The sequence below is a fragment of the Sinocyclocheilus anshuiensis genome, unplaced genomic scaffold, assembly GCF_001515605.1.
Source record: "Sinocyclocheilus anshuiensis isolate Anshui unplaced genomic scaffold, SAMN03320099.WGS_v1.1 scaffold831, whole genome shotgun sequence".
Taxonomy (NCBI): domain Eukaryota; kingdom Metazoa; phylum Chordata; class Actinopteri; order Cypriniformes; family Cyprinidae; genus Sinocyclocheilus; species Sinocyclocheilus anshuiensis.
In genome coordinates, this window is record NW_015542380.1 from 669,476 (window position 1) to 691,044 (window position 21,569).

At 37.0% G+C, this 21,569-nt stretch overlaps 2 protein-coding genes across 2 annotated transcripts; one reads left to right on the plus strand and one right to left on the minus strand.

Moving 5' to 3' along the window:
• Window positions 1–238: 238 nt before the first annotated feature.
• On the minus strand, window positions 239–14,830 carry rasip1 (Ras interacting protein 1). The gene is made up of 15 exons (XM_016491683.1): window positions 14,512–14,830; window positions 13,346–13,467; window positions 11,850–12,298; window positions 10,549–10,809; window positions 10,231–10,454; window positions 9,036–9,197; window positions 8,421–8,625; window positions 6,284–6,582; window positions 5,768–5,933; window positions 3,083–3,232; window positions 2,396–2,508; window positions 2,019–2,307; window positions 1,698–1,861; window positions 1,450–1,591; window positions 239–843 (listed from the first exon to the last, which is right to left on the minus strand). The coding sequence occupies exons 2-15, from the start codon at window positions 13,465–13,467 to the stop codon at window positions 665–667; spliced, it is 2,925 nt and encodes a 974-aa protein (XP_016347169.1). The 5' UTR covers window positions 14,512–14,830; the 3' UTR covers window positions 239–664.
• A 2,077-nt stretch (window positions 14,831–16,907) lies between these two features.
• Window positions 16,908–20,144, plus strand: LOC107692571 (cytochrome c oxidase subunit 6B1-like). Its single transcript, XM_016491674.1, has 4 exons — window positions 16,908–16,988; window positions 17,502–17,628; window positions 18,110–18,210; window positions 19,899–20,144. Exons 2-4 carry the CDS (start codon window positions 17,523–17,525, stop codon window positions 19,950–19,952), a joined length of 261 nt encoding a protein of 86 aa, XP_016347160.1. The 5' UTR covers window positions 16,908–16,988; window positions 17,502–17,522; the 3' UTR covers window positions 19,953–20,144.
• Window positions 20,145–21,569: the final 1,425 nt, after the last annotated feature.

The window sequence follows — 21,569 nt, forward strand, 5'->3', positions numbered from 1 at the left end:
ATTTGTTGAATTTTTTATTGAATTTACAGGATGTAGAATTTAAATTTGAATTTAGGAACTAAAATAAGCGGGAATTCAAATAAATAAATGTAATTTAAACTAAAAATGCATAAAGGCCTTTTTGATAGATAGATAGATACATAGATAGATAGATAGATAGATAGATAGATAAATGGATAAATGGATATTCTCACTTAAATGTATGAGAATCCATTCAAATAAAACATGCCAGTAGGTTAAATGTAATTTTTATTTATTACAGACGTGAAAAAAATATTATCAATGCAACTGATTTATCTGATCGTAAAAGCTTGAATTGTTTATTGTAGTGTCATATTTAGTAAGATTAACAGTGGAAAAAAACCTACAGAACATTTGAATTCTGTGTAAAATAACAGGCTGGCATTTATCATTGCAACCAGGCAATGAATCTCCTCTAGCATAAACCCTTCGGGTAACTAATGCAATGAATTATACATATTCATAATGAAGTCAGTGTATATCCATTAAAATCCAACAGATGTGCTTGACAGGCAAACAAAAAAAAAGAATGTCATCTGATATGAACAGGCCTTTATGTAGCTTACTAGTGTCTAAAGACTGGTAGTTTCTCTATGTGAGAACTAGATAATGTTCATAATTTGACAACTGGAATGAATTCATGTTACAGTCTAGTCTGCTGATTAGCAGGAAGTTCATCCTGGTCGAGCCCCCACAGGAACGTTCGCAGGCGTGTCACTTCCTTCATTAGCTCAGGGCTTGGGATTGGCTGAGTCAGATCCAGACGAGGTGTCTCGTTAGGCAGGATAAGAGGAGGATGGTCCAAGAAACTCTCAAAAATATCTTAAAATATGTGAATAAAGACAAAACATATATTATGTATAAAATAAATATAATATATTAAAAGTATATACACTACAGTTTGGGGTCGGTAAGATTTGTGCAATGATCTTTTATGCTTACTATGGCTGTATTTATTTGATTAGAAATACCATAAAAACAATAATATTGTAATATTCAACTGCAATTGAATTTTAATATATTTTAAAACGTAATTTGTTTGTGTGATGGTGAAGCTGAATTTTCAGCATCATTACTCCAGTCTTTAGTGTCACATGATCCTTCAGAAATCATTCTAATATCCTGATTTGTCAACCCTTAATATTATCAATGTTGAAAACAGTTGTGCTGCTTAGGCATAATATTTTTGTGAAAACTTTTTTGTGGATCTTTTGATGAATAAAAATGGAAAAGGACAGCATTTTCTGAAACTTAAGTTTTGTAACATGCCCTTTTTTTTACTACATTCTTGCTAAAAAGATGTACAGACCCCAAAACTTCTGAACAGTATAGTGTATATTATATAAGTAGATATAAAATAGTTTGACAGGTGTATTAACATTAGTATATACAGTAAGAATGTGTTAATTTATTTAGGTTGTTACTCACCACCTCCAAGTTCGGTACCAAGAGGCGGAGCCCATGAAGATGGTGGGGCTCTGGTTGGTCCAAGCTTATAATGAGTGAGAAGGTGGTGAAGCTGGGAAGGACTTAGCAAGGAATGTTCTTCCTGTAAACTTGACCAGGATGACTGAGGAACAGAGTGATAATTCATTGTCATGTGACTGAGTTAGGGATGTGAAAAGCATTGCTTTACATATTCAGTGCATGTGGTCAGTTTGTTCTCAAACTCTCACCTGAATAAGGCGGGTCTTAGGTATGCACAGGAAGTTGACCGTAACTGAAAGCTTCTTTAGAAACTCTGACGCAATATCTCCAAGGCCTGCTCCTTGTAGCCAGTCTAAGACCAGGTCCAGATTTGTTCGAATTTGAACCGCACGTGACCAAGAGAATAGAGAATCTGTAAAAGATGGAACAAACGAATCATTTTCAACCTCACACTTGCATTTGTGCTGGTCGTCCATCGCCATCATATCCTGCTGAAGTCAACTGCTGTCACCGCTGCCCAAAACCATGCGCAAACACAACTGTGTTTATGAAAGACAGTAAATTCTCACCTCTCTCCAAGAGTGTGTTGAGCAGAGACGTGTTTGTGAAGAAGAAGAGGTAGCCAAATGTTTGGGAGGTTAGCGGTGGAGAGAGGCAAGCGTCTCGTGAAAGCTGCAGAGAGCAGCGATACACTTCCACCAGTCCAGCGACGGTGGGCGGCAAAGTGGAGACGTCTTCTTCCTCATCTCCTTCCCCTTCATTACCAGCTCTGTCCTTTGGTCCTGCTTTTCCTTTCTTCTTCTCCTCACTGGAGAATGGGTTAGTGTCTAACAGTGCTGGGAGCAAAGAGTATAACGTCTGAAAGAGAGAGGAAAATGAGTTATAAGTAAATCAAATGCTTTATATAAATGTGCCATCCAAGCACCACTGATGCACATTCTCTAACCTTGGTCAGGTGGTAAACACACTGCTGAAAGGTGTGCATAATGACATCATCCAGCTGTGCCAGCGCCTCAGAACAGATGTCCATATCAGCTGAGAGCACTGGGTCACCTGGGGCTACAGGTTATGATGAGACAAATCATAAAGAAAAACGTGGATCCTTCATTATTAATGAGTTAATGCTTAAACTCAAAATGTCAGTAAAATCATATGGAGGAGTTGCAGATGAACATAAATCATCCCAAGTGACCTGGTAATTATTAACGTTAATAATTTATAAGAACTGCAATCAGTTTCAATATATTAGTTGACAATAAAATGTGTTATTTTACAATCTCATCTTTGAAAGAATAACAGCTACTGTTGGCTGATATCATGTGATGAGTACATTTTGGCATTTGGCAACGATTTTGACTGTGTATTTCATGAACTGTTTGTGTTTGAGTTTTATGAGCCATAAGTCTGTAGGCTCAATATATCCTCATTGTAATTCTATTCCAAGTTGAGGCCTATTTCGCAGTGCATAATTCTTGCTTAGACTAACAGGTTTACTAAAAAGAACAAGATGGCATAAAAAGAGAAAACTGATTTAGTCTAACAAAAGACATAACACGTCTACAACCGAAGATACGGCCCGTTCTGTATTTTTTGTTTTGAGAAAACATGCTGTAATTGCCGATCTCTCACTAACCTTCAAATTCCCATTCTTTTTCCATGGCTTCAACTTTGACCTGAAAGAAGTTGAGGAGCTCCGTGGCATTGGACATCCAGAACATTAGAGGTCGAAGGTCAGAGGAGAGCTTCTGCACGCTCGGTGGAGGAAGTTCAACATCAGCCTCTGCTGAGCTGAACACACATCAAAAAACATAAAACCTCAGCATAGTGCACAAAATCCACACATATATTTATACATACATTTGTTTAAATGATTGCTATATATATATAAACACGTGGTCAGAATTGTTGGTACCCTTGGTAAATATGATCAAAGAAGGCTGTGAAAATAAATCTGCATTTTTAATCCTTTTGATCTTTTATTTAAAAAAGTCACAAATATTTAACCTTTCATTGGAGAATAAGAATTTAAAATGGGAGGAAATATCATTATGAAATAAATGTTTTTTCTCAAAAACATGTTGGACACAATTACTGGTATCCCTAGAAATTCTTATGAGTAAAATATATCTGAAATATATTCCCATTCATATTCACAATTTTGAGCACACATGGGTGATTATGAACATGAAATTATCCAGCCATGGCTTCCTGTTTCACAGGAATATAAATAGGTTTTATAAAATTAATCATCCATCACAATGAGAAAAACCAAAGAATATATTTCTGATGTGCAGCAAAAGATAATTGAGCTTCACAAATTAGTGAAGTGGCTTTAAGAAAAGAGCTAGAGCAGTGAAAATTCCCATTTCCACCATCAGGGCAATAATTAAGAATTTCCAATCAACAGAAAATGATATGAATCTGCCTGGAAGAGGACGTGTGTCTATCGTCCTAATGCACGGTGAGGAGGAGCGTTTGAGAGGCTAAAGACTCTCCAAGGACCACAGCTGGAGAATTGCAGAAAATAGTTGAGTCTCAGGGTCAGAAAACCTTTTAAAAAATTATCAAACAGCACCTACATCACATGTTGTTTGGGATGGCTTCAAGAAAAAAAATCAAGAAAAGAAAATGCTTTCACCAAAAAACTCTATCAAATACCAACAGATAAAAAATCAAAAAGTGACTGACTCTGTTAGAAATCTTATAATAAGCCATGTTTGGATCTTCCAGCTGGACAATAATCTAAAAGCAAACCTTAAAAACAACACAAAAATGGGTCACTGGGCACAAAACTAAGCTTCTGCTATGGCCATTCCAGTTCCCTGACCTGAACCCCATAGAAAATGAGTGGGTGAACTGAAGAGGAGAAGTATAGTCATGGAGCTGGGAATCTGAAGGGTCTGGAGAGATTCTGGATGAAGGAATTGTCTCTGATTTCTTGTCAGGTGCTCTCTAACCTCATCAGGCATTATAGGAGAAAACTCCTATACTATTTTGGCAAATGGAGGTTTCAAAAAGTATTGAATAAAAGGGTACCGTTAATTGTGTCCAATGTGTATTAGAGAAAAAAACATTTATTTCATAATGATATTTCCCCCCATTTTAAATTCTTATTAATGGAACAGACAGGGAGAGAGAGAGAGAGAGAGAGAGAGAGAGAGAGAGAGAGAGATTAAAGCAGACTCGGATGAATGCATGGGCGGGAGTGTTTGGCTGATGTGTCCGGACAATGACAGCACATTTTCCAATGTGGAAATGACATCAGTCAACCTCTGTTTACAAACTACAGCGAAATTCCAGTGAAAGCCCATCTGTGTCTGCAGCTGTGGCTCCTCAACCACAGCTTCACAGTGCAGAGAGAGAGTCCATTTTAAAACCCTCTCAGATAAACTATTAGTGTGTGTTGTGTGTTTTAACCATTAGTCCAGGTTTATCTCTGCAGTGGTTTGACAAAACACCAAAGTGGGCAGAAAAGTGTCAAGAACAGTGACAGCCTGTTCAAATCAATGTCATGTTCATTATCACCTTTGCACTCCAATAGCCGTCTCAGTGCTGTTATATAACAGCCCAACCCGGTACTTTACTTAACTCCTAATAAACCCAGTCAACACGTGAGATCATGCGATGATCACAGTGACATCACACGATCCTCATACTGTGATCCTCACGGTGTGTATATAGTATATAGTATATAGTATATAGAGAGATAAACCTTATAAACTGCTGATTTTGTGTAACAACTTAAAATATAATCTGCATATACAATAAACTATAGTATTGTGGTTTTACACTTCATGATTTCATGATGTTTCATATCATCCAGACCAGCGGTTTCCAAACTATTCTGCCCCATTAGTAAGACTCAAGCAACTCTTCATCAACACAAATCAAATCCCTTTATTATCACACCAAACCAGAAACGTGATCCTATTACTTCATATTATGGATATAATTTAGCATGATCATTATTAATATTATTAAAAGAACTATTATTACAATAACTCACTTACACACAAATCAAAAAATGTACTGTAGGTGAAAAAGACCCAGAAGTATTTGTCATAATTGCATTTAGTTTGTTATTGGTTTGATTGGCAGACATTTGATGGGATGAAAATCACAAAACATAAATACTTAAGCCCTTTAATTAATAAAAAGTACAAGATTAATGTTTTTAATTATTAAAATAATAAGTATTTAATTAGTAAAACAATACATTTTATATTTATTTAAAAAATTGTCATTTCTGTTTTATAGATTTAAAAAAGCTAAATCACATAGGCATAGCCTTGGTTAGGAATCACTGCACTAGACTTACTCACCCAAACAATTCCTTTGATCTGATTGGCTGCCTTTAAAAGTAGCTGAGGTAATAATGCAGGATCCAGATGTTTAGAGGCGTAGTCAATCATGAGCGACAGAAGATATGCAGGTGCTAAAGCCCCGCCCCCTGAATCTGGGCTGGAGTTCTTCGAAATAATTTCCTGAAATTTAAGTAGCAGTAGTAACCGACTTGTATAAATAGCTATTATGAAGCCATGGCAAAATTGAAAGTACAGCAGTATTTGTTACACCACACTTTACCAGTGATAATATTTTTCCTAAATGAAGTTTCATTGCAGCACTCACTAACTATGCCATATTATAAACATTTTCGCTGAAATGTTGGCGGAGCTGCTGTCTGATTTTTAAATCACTGTAGCCTACTGTTTGTCTGTTGCAGTAAATCATTATGATAACCCCCCCCCGTCAGAACTCTGTATTCACATGCACTGGTGTTTGTTTGTTTATGACAGATATATCAGAAGGAGTATTCGATTGTATCAGTGCTTACCTGCAGCAGGGCATCCGCATGTTTGGCCTGGAATCTCAGCAGTGATTCTGTGGATCCCAGATACTGCCTGAGCATTTCCTGTCTATCTGTCATCCCGCCAGGGCCGTAGGAAGTTGACATGTCACCTTGCCATGGTGGCGGTAAGGCCAGGGGCGGAGCGGGGGTCACACGGGGGTCACGGTAAAGGAAAAGGAAGTGGCTGCCAAGACCCAACAAGTCTCCGGGCTTTAGGACTGCTTCCCTATAAAGTGGGGCTCCGTTAAGAGTGACAGGTCCTCCTCTGAATGGACGCGCCAAGGCTGAAGAAGAATAAGAACCAGAAGTATAATTGCAAACAGTATTGGACAGGCTACTGTAGCTGGCTGAGCTAGCATCCACTCTACAGAAAAAATAGCTACACTAAACTTTAAGGTGAAAATGTGGTTGCACACTAGAAGCTACATGGCAAATGTAGCTTGCTATATTTACAATACTGTTTTTAACAAATATGATGCAATATCAGCAAGTATAAATAAATAACATGAATAAATATAACTGTACAAAGGTACTACAATATACTTCAGCAAAACCACAGTACAACCATGGTACATAGCCAAAATAAATAAAATACACAGAATCGCTGTGGTATTCAAGTGCTTTTGTGTACTGGTAATGTTTTGTTTAGTAAATGTATATACCTGCATTCATTCACAAACATGTGCAAGTGTGACCTTCATTGCTGCTATCTAGGTTTTGCATGTTTTGTTGTTAGTAGCGACCTTTTTGCTGTCTGTGTAATGCTGACTATGCACTTCATGACTTTCAAAGTCATCTGATTGCTGTTGTTTTCACACTACACATCTGTCTGTTGTCACCGATATCATTTCCAGTCAAAACAAATGGCACACTACATCACTTGGATCGCTAGTCTAGATGTTTTACCTGCTAAATATCTCTCAGGCATCAACAACACATTGCCACTTCTCTCAGACGGAGTCTTTGAAAATTACATATAGCGATTGGCACTGACATGAACTAGAACAGATTTGCCTCAGATTTTGAACTAACTGTTGGCAAGCAGAAAATTCAGGGCTGAAATCGTGTAATGTGTGGGCGGCATTAGCAGGTCAAATATCTAGACCTGACTGTGATCCAAGTCATGTAGTGTGCAATTTATTTTGACTAACTGATATCGGCGACAACAGACAGTTGAAAAGAACATAATAAAGAATCTTGTTAGTGTTTTACTGAGTGAGAAACAGCACCGCACTTTTTGTTCCATTGGCTTCCTTTCATATGATTGCTAATGCGGGGGACAGGAACATAAGCGAATGTGAATTTGCTGCTTTCCAAAGTTCAAGTTTGATGAACTCATATTGTTTAATTTTTTGCGATTTTGGATCACGTGAATACATGTCACCAACAGAAGATCTGCGTGAACAGAGTAGATTTCAATCTATTGTATGTTGGATTATGTTTTTTAAAAAGATCATTACGACCATTACAGCTTTCACAGAAATTTGCATGCTAAAAGTCTAGCGCAGGGCTTCTCAACTCTGGCCCTCAAGGTCCACTTCCTGTAGAGTTTAGCTACAACCTCGCCTGGCTGTAAAGTTCTAGTAATCCTGAAGACCATGATTAGCTTGTTCAGGTGTGTTTGATTAGAGTTGGAGCAAAATTCTTCAAGACAGTGGACCTCGAGGACCAAAAGTTGAGATCCCCTGGTCTAGCGTGACTGTTGCTTGAATTATGAACCGATTCATACCATTTTGTTAATTCCTTTGATAATTAATTTGAAGGAACGGATTCAATAGATTCTTTCGAGTCTCTTTCAAATGTGATTCTCAGAAGAATTACTTGATCACTGAAATATCATCAGAAGATCACAGAATTTGTCAGTGCTCTTTAATCAATAGTACTGAGATATTTAGGTAAACTTCCCAACACTGATTGCAGTATTACCGTTTTTCTACATCAGTACTTTCTGTTCCTGTTTTATCGCGAATGTTTGAAATCCTTGGTGCCGCATTATTGAATGTGAATGTGAAAATCGAAAGCAGAGCCCATTTGCAACAACAATCCCCTTAAGTTTTGTTTTGTGTTGTGGAATTTTATTCATTAGTTTTATCTGACTTATGTTGGTCTGGTGTCAGGGTACCTTGACCTCGCGGTTGCTCTGGGACAGCTGTGTCTCTTCTGATCAGGAGGTGTCGGGCAAGCAGGTCAGGCGCTGAGAGGTAAGTGTCCACTTTTAGAGGCCTCTTCCCCTTCCTCTCTCTCTCCCTGTCCATCTCACGCTCACGGAACGTTGGCTTCCGCCCAAAAACATGTGTGTGACCCGCCATTATGTACAACACAAAGTCCTAAACAAATAATAAACAAGAGAATGAGAGGATGAGGAGAACAGCGAAGACAGAGAGTGGAAAAAAGCTGTTATGATCTTCATTGTGGTCTTTACTCCAATCTGTGCAATCTCATTTCTTAAGTTGCAGAAATACAGCGGCGATAAGGAATGAAGAGTGTTACAGTTTTCAACAATGTGTGCTTGTGTGAGGTCATTGTGCAGAGATGAATATGTAGACACAGCATGCTTGTGTTGGTATTGTCCGGCCCGCGTGTGTATATAGAACTTCTGTGTGGCTGTTTTGTGCAGCGTGTTCAATGGCCATTCCACTCAAAGGTATGAAAGCGCTGATGGTATGTTGTAATTAGAGGAATACAGGTATGATGTCATGGCATGGCTGTAAGATAAGTGAGATGATGCATGTCTAGCCTTGCTCTGGTCATAGCCTTGCAGTAACAGGAAGTAAGGCCGATCTGTCGGTGGAAGGATCAGACTCTGCGACATCACTTCCAGGTCACAGGTGTCTCTGTCGTCTTCTGCTGCCCGAGTGCGTCTGTCTGTCTCACCTCCACCACTTCTTGACCCAGTGACCTGACAAAGCAGAGACAGATAGTACTGTGAATGGATTGCATGCATTTACTATATAATGGCAAAAACAGGTATTAAATTTACTTATGTTGTTTCATTTAATATTAGGGGTTTCATTTAGGGATATTTTAGGGACATGTAGTAGGGATATATATTATAGGGCTTAACAATAAGGATGTGAGAGAGTTCAAGAGCCAGTTGACAGAACTGTCATTTGACCTATTGAGCCAGTGCTATATATTTAAAAAGATTTCCTCTGCATGTCAGTTTTTTTAAATTATTAGCTTGGTAAAATAAACACAGATGATTTTTTGTTGAAATTGTAATAATGACTTGACTAATAGTCATGGAAGCAACAGTTGCTATTTGCGTTTTTTTTTTTTTTTTTAATTGTTATTATTTAGCTATTGAATTTTTTGTGTAAAAGTTGTATAGTTAATAATATTTTTTAATAATTAGAAATAACTGTTAAATATTTAAAGAAGTGAATGTTTAAATATTATCAATATTGCACATTTTAAATACTTCTAAATATAATGCTAAAATATTTAATACATTTATTAACAATATTTTTAAACATTTATTTTATGATGTGTCAATTCTGCTTGTCAGTGTTTAGCAAGGTAAATAGGCTATCTAGCTGGCTAACATGGCTTTATCAAAATTGTAATAATGCCTTGTTAATGATAGTCTTAAAAGCTTAAAAGTAAGAATACGTTTTTTAAAAGTTTATAAAAAATCAGTAAATTTGTGACAATTAGTCATTTTTTTTATAACTTAAAAATAAACATTTACATTAAATACTAAATGTTAATATTCAAATATCATAAATATTATACTGTACATTGAAGTACTTCTAACAACGATATTATGATTTTAGAAATAATTTAACAAGTGAATATATTGGAAGGGCAAATAGAAATCTGAACTACTAGCTCAAACCGGGCAAGCAAGAAAAATGGTTGGGCCCTGTGTTATAAATTCGAATTCACATTATTGAGGTTGTGACGTATTTTAAAGTTGGCCTGTTTTTTACCTCTCCTCCTTCAGTTGCTATCATGCTCACTATGTCCTTTCTATCCTGTCCATTTGGGGAATTGTCAGAATGCCGAGGGTCATTGCTAGCGTTGCCCTGACGGCGTCTTAGACTCAGGTTCATATCACTAATACTCCTCCTCAGTTCTGTGTTCCGCCCTCGATGACCTCGTTCTTCTTCTGGCCCGCCCCCAGAGGACATGCGGCTCCGCCTCCAACGGACTCCTGTTACCACAATAGTGTTTTCCCACAAATGAATTGTCACACTGGTTAATACACTTGTAAAATGTCTTACAGTTAAATATGACGATGTTCCAACCTTGATAGCTCTCTCCATCCCTCTCTCTCTCTTTTTCCTTCTCTTTCTCCTCCCTCTCATATTCATCAAGGCGCTGGATCTCAAACCGTCGTTCGAAATCATCCTTCGGCCTCCACATATCCACTAGCTGTAAGGGGCATTCCCAGGATGCCACGCTCCTTCGGCACTCTGTTTGCCATTTAATGGCTCCATCTGGCTGCTGAATGGGCTTTCCAATGACATCACATAACAGGAAGTCCTCGGGGGAATATTTCTGGAGAGCTGACCAGGTGAACAGGAAGTTGGGACATTCAGAAGGGAATGATACAATGAGCAGGTATAGCCTAATTACCTACATCTAATCTGTGATGTCTCCACTCAGAATGCACATTTGATTATTTGCAGATTGCTTTTGAAGTTTTATTTTTCATACATAACAAGATAATGGATGGATGAACCAAGTATGCAGGCCAATATGAAGCTTCCATCATTATTTACTCACCTTCATGTCATTCCAAATGTGCATGTACTGTATTTCTGAAGAATCTTATCTTGGTTCTTTCCAAACAACAACCATTCAAACCACAAAAGTGATTCATACAGATCATGTGCTTTATTCCAAGCCTACTGAGGCCATAACTTTTTTGTGAGGAACAGAATGAAATATATACTACCGTTCAAAATATTAAAATTAGTACCATTTTTTAGAAGAAATTAATACTTTTATTCAGCAAGGATGCTTAAATTTATCTAAAGTGACAGTAAAAATTTTTACATTGTTATAAAAGATTTATATTTCAAATAAATGCTTCTGAGCTTTCTATTCATCAAAGAATCATGGTTTTCACAAAATTATTAAGCATCACAACTGTTTTTATTGATAATATTGATGATGATGATAATAATAATAATAATAATAATAACAAACAAAATTATTGAGCATCAAATCGGCATATTATAATGATTTCTAAAGGATCATGTGACGCTGACTGAAGTCTGGTGTAATAATGACTGCTGAAATTCAGCTTTGCCATCACAAGAATAAATTAAATTTTAAAATATATTAAAATTTAAAGTTATTATAAATTGTAATATTATTGCACAATATTATTGTTTTACTGTATTTTTGATCAAATAAATGCAGCCATAGTGAGCATAAGACTTTTTTTCTTTTTTGGGTGGACTATCGCTTTAAATTATATCTTTATGGTGCTTTTGTGCTTTTTTGATTTTTGACAGCTGTGGCCACGGAGTAACTGATGCATAATTTTTACAAAATACAGACTAACTAGACTGGTTCCCCATTACAGGGAAAGAAATACCTGTGTCTTCGCTCTCGTTCTCTCTTTCTCTCTCAGTGTAGCGGGTGATGACCTGCTGAATGAGCTGGCGGGCAGTGGAGTGCATGTTTGCCAGCAGGCTCCGATAGTTAGCTCCACTGGACAGGGCATCTCCATAGATCTTGACCAGCCCAGGGGCATTAGAGGAAGCGGGAGGCAGGTAGTGATGTGATGAAGGGGTGGCAGAATGCGCCCATATTTCCCTCTCACGTTCTCCAATGGCACGGTCTCTGTCGCTGTTGGACCGGCCTCTCAGGAAAAGATGAGACAGCCGCTTGGCCCGGGACTGCTGATTGGCAGGGCGAGGGCGGAGGAAGGCTGGAGAAGGGGATGGAGAGGGTGGGGCAAGAGAAGCAGTGGAGTGAGAGAGGGAGGAAGGGACTGATGATGGGGCCTCTAGAAGGGAAGCGGCATCTGAGCTGGTTGTGGACCTGATTAAACGAAAGCAACAGGAAGGAGGTGATATACAATTCATACATTGTATACCACATATTAATCTGAAGTTTGTACAGTAAAGCAGCCATGCTAATGTCATGTATGCAAATCTTTCCATAATCTGCCCCCATTACTTGGAAAGAGAAATGTTCTTAGTAAACTGTTAGACCAATGACATTCAAGTTTGTTTGTCCATATTGATTAATTTATATAAAACAAATAATAAAATGAACAGTGCAATTCATAATACAATGACTTGAATATTCTATAATGATAAGTTCTATAATAGTTCTATAATTCTATAATAAAATTCATTTTAATATTTTTTTATTAAAAATAAAAAATAAATGTCAGGGTGGTACAACTGTACTGATATCATAATGAAGAAAAATAATGAAATGAATAGTAGTAGCAGAAGTAGTGATTTAGTATAAAAAAATATAAAAATTAATATATAAAAACTTGGTGCAACCAACATACAAGCAAGGACCCACATGAAAAAATAAATAAAAGAATAAATAAATAATATTGTCATTATAATCGCTCTTATTTTGAGTCTGCAAAGGTCAGATTTTTACTTTTAATTATTTTTACTTATTGACCTTATTGATCTTGATTGTTTGTCAAGGTCAATAAGTCTCTTAAAATATCAGATAATTTGCCTTTTTTGCCTTTGCAAAAGGTCAGGCAAGGTTAGTTCAAGTTGTAAAATGTCATACAAAATGTCATAAATATATTTTGAACCTTGCTAAATTTATTTTAAAAACCTTTTTAAAGGAAATGGTGAAGGAATGGTGAATGTTTACACACATGTATTCAAAGGTAAATGGAAAATATGGTGTGAGATTCTCCTTGATGGTTACACCACATTACACTTTTGGAGTCATTAAACTGAAACGTTTGTTGAAAATGTTATAAACGTTTTTCCAAATGAAACCTACATGTATACATTTCTAAGAACTTGGCGCATGTTTTAAACTTTTATCTTGGACACTTTTATTTGTCATTGATCCAGAGAGTAAGAGAAAGTTCAGAAAACTGACTTGACTGATGCTGCACTGGGCCAGCGAGCTCCCAGCTTGGCAAAGTGTTTCCGTGGAGAATTTATCCACAAGCCCACTGGGAAATGGAGCTTCCTAAATCGGGGACTGCCAGACTCCTCCATCTGAGGGAGTAAGAGAGAGGGAGGTGAGGACTGGACGGGAGTGTGGAGAATGGAAAGATAAAATGACAAAAATAAATGAAGAAAGGAAGGATCAGGGGGAAAAAGTAGGAAAAAGCAAGAAAGGGAAATGTCTTAACTTTCAGAGAAAGATAGATGCAGAGAAACACCAGAAGACCACTGACACAATATATCAATATTAGGCATCAAGCAAGACTTTAACATTTAAAAACATTTCATTTTCTCGATACGTGTTGTTATTGAGATTTATTCCTCTCCAAAATCAGATTTCGGCAGTGAATGACGTTCAGTAGACAAATGGCAGGAAAAGCTAGCGTCTCGTTGAATAATCAGGACGTGCAGTGTCATACGTTCTTCGTCATCTAAGAGTCTATGAGTAACGGAGCATTAACGCAGTTAGCGGGGAATGCCACAAAGTTGACAGGGCAGGCGGTGAATAGTTATGGCTCTGAGAAAAAGATTTATTTCACATTCATGTCTACATGTCTAATGAAAACCAGAGGTTTGGCACTGTTGCTCCTGAGCTAAGCAAACTCGTGGAAGTCAAGTAAGAGTCAAGTGGCTTCGCCAAGAGGCCATGACGAGGATATCAACCAACATGAAACTATCACTGCTGAGGATAAGCCATGCAGCCAAACCACATTCTATGAATATCATCCTTGTTGTACTTTGATTAAAAGCGCTGAACATCGCCTATATAATAACATACGTTTTTTTGGTCCTCCACCCTGACTGTGGACTTCACCTCCATGTATCCTCACAGACAGATGGGAAAACCCCTGAACAGACCCCCTAAGTGTCATATGTTCCTCAAAAGTGAAGTTGACCTTTATTATGTTGACTCTTTGACCATAATTGATTTCATCACATTCTACAGAGTAAATGGTGGATGTAGAACAACCAAGAAACAAAATTTACTTCTGGTTGGGAAAGGTATTCAGTATATGCTGACTACAGCTCCAAATCAGTCATTTTGCATCAGTAAAATGGTTTTTCTCACCATCAGATGATCTTAATGTGACTTACCCACTGTGACGGGCTTCCTCTTTATATCGGGATAAATCTTCGGATGTTGTTGTTGTTTGTGAAGTGTATTATAAAAATATAAAAATAAATACCAGTGGAGGTCGGTTCTGTGTTTCCTTATTCCAGAATAATTAGGTTTAAATAGTCCATTTTCTGCATGAGGCCTTGCTTTGCTTTACCGGATTTTGTCCTTTCAACCAGTTTTTTAGCATGTCTTTTTCATTTTCGATGTACAAGAAGGGTCCTCAAGTCCTTATTCTTGCTTTCTATTCTCTCTCGTTTCTTTCTCCCCTTTTCTGCGTCTATAGATAGAGAAGCAGGCCCATTGTTCTAAATGACAGAATTTCCTTCCTCCCCAATGGACAACACCTATATCCTGAAAAAGAGACAGAGAGAGAGAATATGAAGTATACGCATAAAGCCAAGTCAATGACACTGCTGTACATACGTACAAAGAGCAAGACGAAAAATGTTATAAGCACTAGTCAGGATGTCCATTATGTTCATTCAAAATCAAAACAGAGCCGGAAACTGTCTGACAGTTGGAGAACTCAATAGACTCGAGTCAGGACAGACGCCATATTGAATTTGACAGGATTAAATATAGTGCTACCCTGACTAATGTCTATAGAAACAAGCCTCAGGAAATATATATGAATGAATGGAAACAGTATATATGTTTATTACCCAAGGGACGAGCGCAAGACTAATTAACACTTGCCTCAGCATGTTTTATCCAACACTTGTTTTTTTGTGTGTGTGTTGTAGGGCTTTTGAAAAAAAGGAAACAGGAAACCTGGGACAGGATGTCAAAGACAGAGAGGCACCTGTAACCTCTGACCTTGTCAACAACAGAATGGTGTGTCAGGAAAGAAGAACCCTGTGTATATCCGTACATGTGAATGTGTCTATATCTATTTCCTATTTGTATACGTACAAGACTAAGAAAGACATATACTAAAGACTACTAAGATACATGTTTTCTTGTTTAAAACATAAATCTGACTAAATTTAATGAGATTTGTGCATTAAACAAGAAAATAGAACTGCTTAATATAACTATAACAAAATAAATATCTTTTACTTTTGCTTCTCATTTAGCTATAACTGATATTTTAACTGGAAAACGGCACAAAAATACTAATAAAATGTATGCTATTTTGCATTGTAAAGCCAACATGCAGTCCTACATATATATACACACACACTCACATGCACCATGTCAGACCAAAAAGCAAAGCCAAAAGCTCTGTGAGCAGTTGGTCTCTCAGACAGGAAGCACTGACAGCAGGCTGTGAAGGCTCCTGTGCGTCATTCAGACTTGTCCCTCCATGTTTGTTTTTAGCGTGTAAGTGAAAGCTCTTCCTGGCTTCTGGTCAGAGGGAACGTGTTTGGAATGAAGTGTGCATACAGTAGTGCACTCTTTCTTTGGTAAAAAGTTCTTACTGTACATCTCTCACACCTCAACTCTAGAGGAATGAAGGTGGTTCGGTAGCCAGCAGTGCCCTACAAAGGCAGAGGAATGTAACTACACTCTGTTGAATTAGGCCTATTGCTTCCTACAGATTCCAAAAGTGCTCTATATTGATTTATTAAAACTAACATAAATATTTATTTATTTATTTGCTTGCTTGCTGTGGCTAAAACTGCAATAAAAATATCAGAATATGTAAAAAAAAGAAAAGGAAAAAAAAGCAATTATGCTGCTTCATTGCACACATAAAACATGAATAAATTAAATAAAGCACAAAATAAATAAAAATTATACAGAAATAAATTAATACCCTGCTTCAGACAGTGGATTCATTAATAAAAGAAACATACCTACTCGATGACAATATATCTTATTATGCTATATTGTGCTTCCCAGTGCTTTTTATCGGTAAACGTCAATATTATTATTTTTTTTAATTCTTTTATTTTTATTTTTAAATTTGTTCATTCATTTCTTCCTGAAGGATTTTTATTGTAATTTATTTTATATTGTATATTGCGATTATTGATTTATTAATATTACTGACACATTTTTATTTTATTTTATATTATTGTTTTATATTACTATTATATTATTATTTTATTTCCTTCATATTACATCTAAAGATTAGAAGAAACACTGGAGGAACATGGATGCTACTTATGAAGTGTGTACATAATAAATATACTCGTAGTATTATTTTAGTCTTGAATAATTTGTAACTGTTTGTACTTGGTGTGGACATGTCATGTGCTTTTCTTATTGCTTTTCCGATTTTATCTCTTTGTATTGTCTTAGTTTATTATTATATTTATTTTGATGTAATGTATGTTTTTACCCTTGTACTTTCGTTGTTCTAAAGTTTGCAATAAAAAAGTATAATTTTAATCTCGTAAATCCCGCTTTCACTCATCCTCATGCCCCCTACACACTTTGACTTCCCATAATTCAGTGCGCTCATAAAGTCTTTCGAGAGGACGTTACGATAAGGGCACAGCAAGAGGTAGGCCTCAGTGTTTATTTGTTTAATCTAGCTTGTTGTGAAATTGCTGAATCTCGTGCGATGTTTATTGAAAGCCTTTAGCTTTACTCTTTTGCTAAATTCACGGAATAGCAACGGACGTTCCAGAGGAATGGTTAATTTGAGTTAGTTAGCCAGCTAGCAAACTGGCTACTTAAACCGGTTATATCAAGGTTATGTTACTAAAGTGAATATGTCTGCTGGTTTGGACGTATAATAAGCATATTTTACGTGTTTACAAGTTCACTTCAATTTACATTTACCTCGTTGAAAGTGAAAAGAACTCGTTTAAAATATATCAAGTAACGTAAGTTTAACATCACTACAGCCGTCCTGTGACTGGCGTTAGTTTAAACTGTTACTGAGTGAAATGTCACTCGCAGTCTTCTGCTTTATTACACTGTTAAACTACGACATTTGAGCAGCTAAAGTCCAATTATGTGCTTTATTGAAGTATTTAGTTAATGTTGTGAATGTTTACTGCATTTCACACAGACCCATTATCTTTGACTGAAGATGGCTGATGTTATTGACGACAAGATCAAGAACTACAGAACGGCTCCATTCGATTCCCGTTTTCCAAACACTAACCAGACAAGAAACTGTTTCCAGAATTACCTTGGTATGTACCGTAAAAATGATTATATGACCCTTATTTGTACCCAAAATTATTAGATTAATAAAAACATTGTGCCACAAGTGCTTTGTATTATTTATGAAAGGGACAAGTGTGCTTTACATACAGGCTTGTACACAGTTATAATGAATATGAGACTTCACACAGTGCATTTCAACCATGAGTATTACTAGTATGCTGATCTCACAGATAGATCTTTTGGAGCAACCAGGACTCGTTTTGTTGAAGGTCACATCAGTGGAGAAGCAGGGTTGTCTGTAGTAAATCTCCAGTTCCGGTGTCTCTGCTTGTAGTCTAGACTCTAGTGCAACAAACCCCTGAAGTTCTGAGCTAGAATTGATCTGTATGACTTGATTAAATTGCATTATGAATTGAATAACTCATTATAGATGTCAGGGTTGGAGACTGTATACTATTTCTGCCTGATTTCAGTGTGCATTACTTACTGCTGTGTTTTTCCTCTCAGACTTCCACAGGTGTAATAAGGCTTTGTCAAGCAAAGGGCAGGACACTTCTCCCTGCGAATGGTATCAGAGAGTCTACAAGAGCCTGTGTCCAATGAGCTGGGTGAGTCTGTTCTACCGAAAACCTAAGTAATAGAACCTTTGAGTAAACATGAGAATCAAGATTGACCCTAGTTACCTTATAGACATTCCTGGTGTTATTTTGTAAGCACATGCTTCATTAAAATAACTTGCACTTTTTCATCGCATCGTGAATGTCATAAAGACAGCATGGCAGCTGCCGTATATGATCCTTTCTGGTTTTAAACCCAGATTTTTCGAAATCCAATCTATTCTGGTTTGATAAAGCGGAGTTATATATACAGCAAGAAAAAACTGTGTGCAAAATGCTGCCTAAATAAACTCTTAGCAGATATATATTTGAAATTCTTACACACTCTTTTGTGGAAGTGGGTGAGTGTATAAAAAAAACTATCTCCATTCCTCTTTCTTGTTTTATGACTACAGGTCAGTGTGGTCGATCTGTTTCTGGTCAGTTTTTTTTGTTTTTTTTTTCATGACAGTGTGAACAGCACAAGCTGCATGGAATCTGATCTTTTAATTTCTGATTTTGGCCACTTTATTATGTGGTCCTAAATCAGATACAGGACTGATGTTTTATAGTGCAACATCACTCTACATCGACATTTGTCACAATTCTGTGCTGCTGGGAGTGACTCCAAATATTTTACTGACCTGTAGTTCTTTGGTCACTCAGTCAATATAAAAAGCAAAGCTTGAAGGAAAACTACACACACACACAACTTTGTTTTCTTTCTCCTCATTCTCGCTGGTTTCTGTGGCACATAGACGTTAGAAATGCATAAAATGCTGATTTCAGTGGCCTGCGTTTGTATGACAGGGTGCTGTGTGCAATCTGTGGTGTTTGTTCTTTTGCACATGCGGGTCATTTCAGGAGTGTGACCAGTCTACACTCAAATTTGATATTGGCCATGTTAGAAAAAAAAGGAAATCAGAATTTAGGTTTGCACTGAGAACGTAGCCTTAGATGCTTTCTAGAATAAATCTCTGAGACATAAAAAATCATTAGTGAACGTTTGCCTGTCTATAATTGGAATCTTTATTCTTTATCTGAACTGTCATCCTCAGATCTTCGCTCTAGATTTGGCTTTATTCTGAAAATAAGTTCAAGTTCATTTTCTTTGTCACCTTCAGATTCTAACAGTTTTGCAAACAAAGATGAAGGTAGTGCCAAGAAGTCTTCCACAACAGGCTGTAATATTTTTGCTTTCATCTTGCAAACTGTCAAGTGTGACTATGACGTATTTAAAGACTCTACAAATAAGGTATTACGGTGTATGTGGGGTTGATGGGATTGATGTAAGAATGTCCAGACTCGTGTACGTTGTTGGCCATGATTGCTAATACTGTTACTGGAACCCTGTCCTTAGTTTGTTCATCACAGGTATCGTCCTTCTGAATTTGAGTACCACTTTGAACTTTTCAGTATTTGCAATCAAACCAAAATAAACTGGTTAAAAACCACACAGACTCTTCTTTATATCAGGTATCAGACAGTTTTGCCAGCGGGGTTCTCATGATCCCTATTCAAAACTTATAGCTAAGCAACTCTGTTAAAAAAAAGAGCTAAAATTAATTTTCTTCTATCAAAGTATAATTGCTATTTCCCTTCAGCAAGAGACAAGCAATCATTGTGAAAATTGATGAAATGTGAAGGTCTGCTGGAAGTTGTTTGATTATACAATGTGTCTTTGTTTTTCCTTCCTTCAGGTGGAGAAATGGAATGGGCAGATTGAGGATGGAAGCTTCCCCGGAAAGATCTAAATGGTTGCTGTTACTTTCAATTCAAGAGCTCCCAACCTTTTGTTATTGGTTTGCCTGCTGGAGGATGAAGGGTCATTCAGAGTGGGCTTTGGAAACCTTCAGTATTTTGAAGTCCTACATTAGCATTTATCTTTGTCACTCTACATCCTACTGTTGCAATTTACAAAATAAAAATGCACAATTTCATCTAAATTGTTTTGTATTTGTTTTACTAAATGTTAAGTTTTTTTGTCGTCTTAACAGTGGAAACAAATTATGGTTTATGCAAACAGTCTTTCTAAGTTATTCATTAACCACCAAGTTCAACCGGCTGAAAATTGAGTCGCTTAGTGGCTTTTTGAGGTGTGGAGTTGAATAATATCTACTATATCTGTGAGGTTTAAAAAAAATGTGTCAGTTATTTGTATGCGATGGTCATAAACCAGGGTAAACGCTGCTGCTTGCCCTATTTAATTAACACTAGTCTGACGATACTGAATTTAGCCATATAGTGCTCAAGCAATGATGCAGAGGCTGATTTAGTTTGAACAGACAGCATGAATTTACATGAAATCCGTGATTAAGGAATTAGACTGTTCTGCAAGTCGTTACCCAGCATTCTTTAAACGGCTGTTTAATCCTATTTGACCATTGTGCTTTTCAAACAGCAGATGGCGGTAAAGTAGCATAAATTAGTCCCTCAATGTGACGGCAACAGTTACTAATACAGTTAAGATGTAGCAATTGCAGTGACTATACTGATTGCAGTACCTAGAAATTCCTCTCTTTCTATATATTTCTAATATTTTACGCAAAACATGAGGACAAAAGGTCAGAGGTTGGTCAGATTAGGTTATCCAGCAGATGCTCTGCAGTACCAAATGTCTTACTCAAGGACACACAGGAACTGCAGCAATCAATATGTAAACTTATTAACTAAATTGTATAATTTACTCACCCTCGTGTTGTTCCATACCTGTTTGAATTTCTTATGTTGAACACAAAAAGATATTTTGAAGAATGCTGGTAACCGAACAGTTGCTGGTAGACATTGACTTTCAAGTTCAATGTCAAGTATGGAGAAAAAAATCTTTAAAAATCAGTGGCTACCAAATATCATCTTTTGTGTTCAACGGAAGGAAGAAATGTTATTAATTAATGTTATTGTTATTAATTCATGTTCACAATGCAGTGATCTTTGTTATAATAGCTGTCTTGGTCAAAAGAGGACGATATCCGCTTCGTCATGCCAAGAGCTGATCCGTGCTGGTCGCTGAGGGAATACATCAACTTTGCGCTGTGAATCGCCGCTTTCACCGTGGAGGAAGCGGAGTCCAGCCCGGGGTCATCACGTGTGGTTGCCGCAAGCCCACCGGCCACTCCTTTCGTCGAATCCGTTTATCCAAGTTCTCATCTTGCCCACTGATCTACTTTCATATTTATATAGATCAGTGAATTTGCCATTGTGATGCCACACATGGGCCAGCTGACCCAGTGCATTATGATTGGCAAAACACCACAAGCACGCTCGGAAATGTAACGCCCCTTACCATAATCGCTTCAGCTTTCAAAGTAAATATCAAGACAGTTAATAATGTCGTTAGTTTTACCATCAGTTCAAGCCCGAAAGGGCAACAG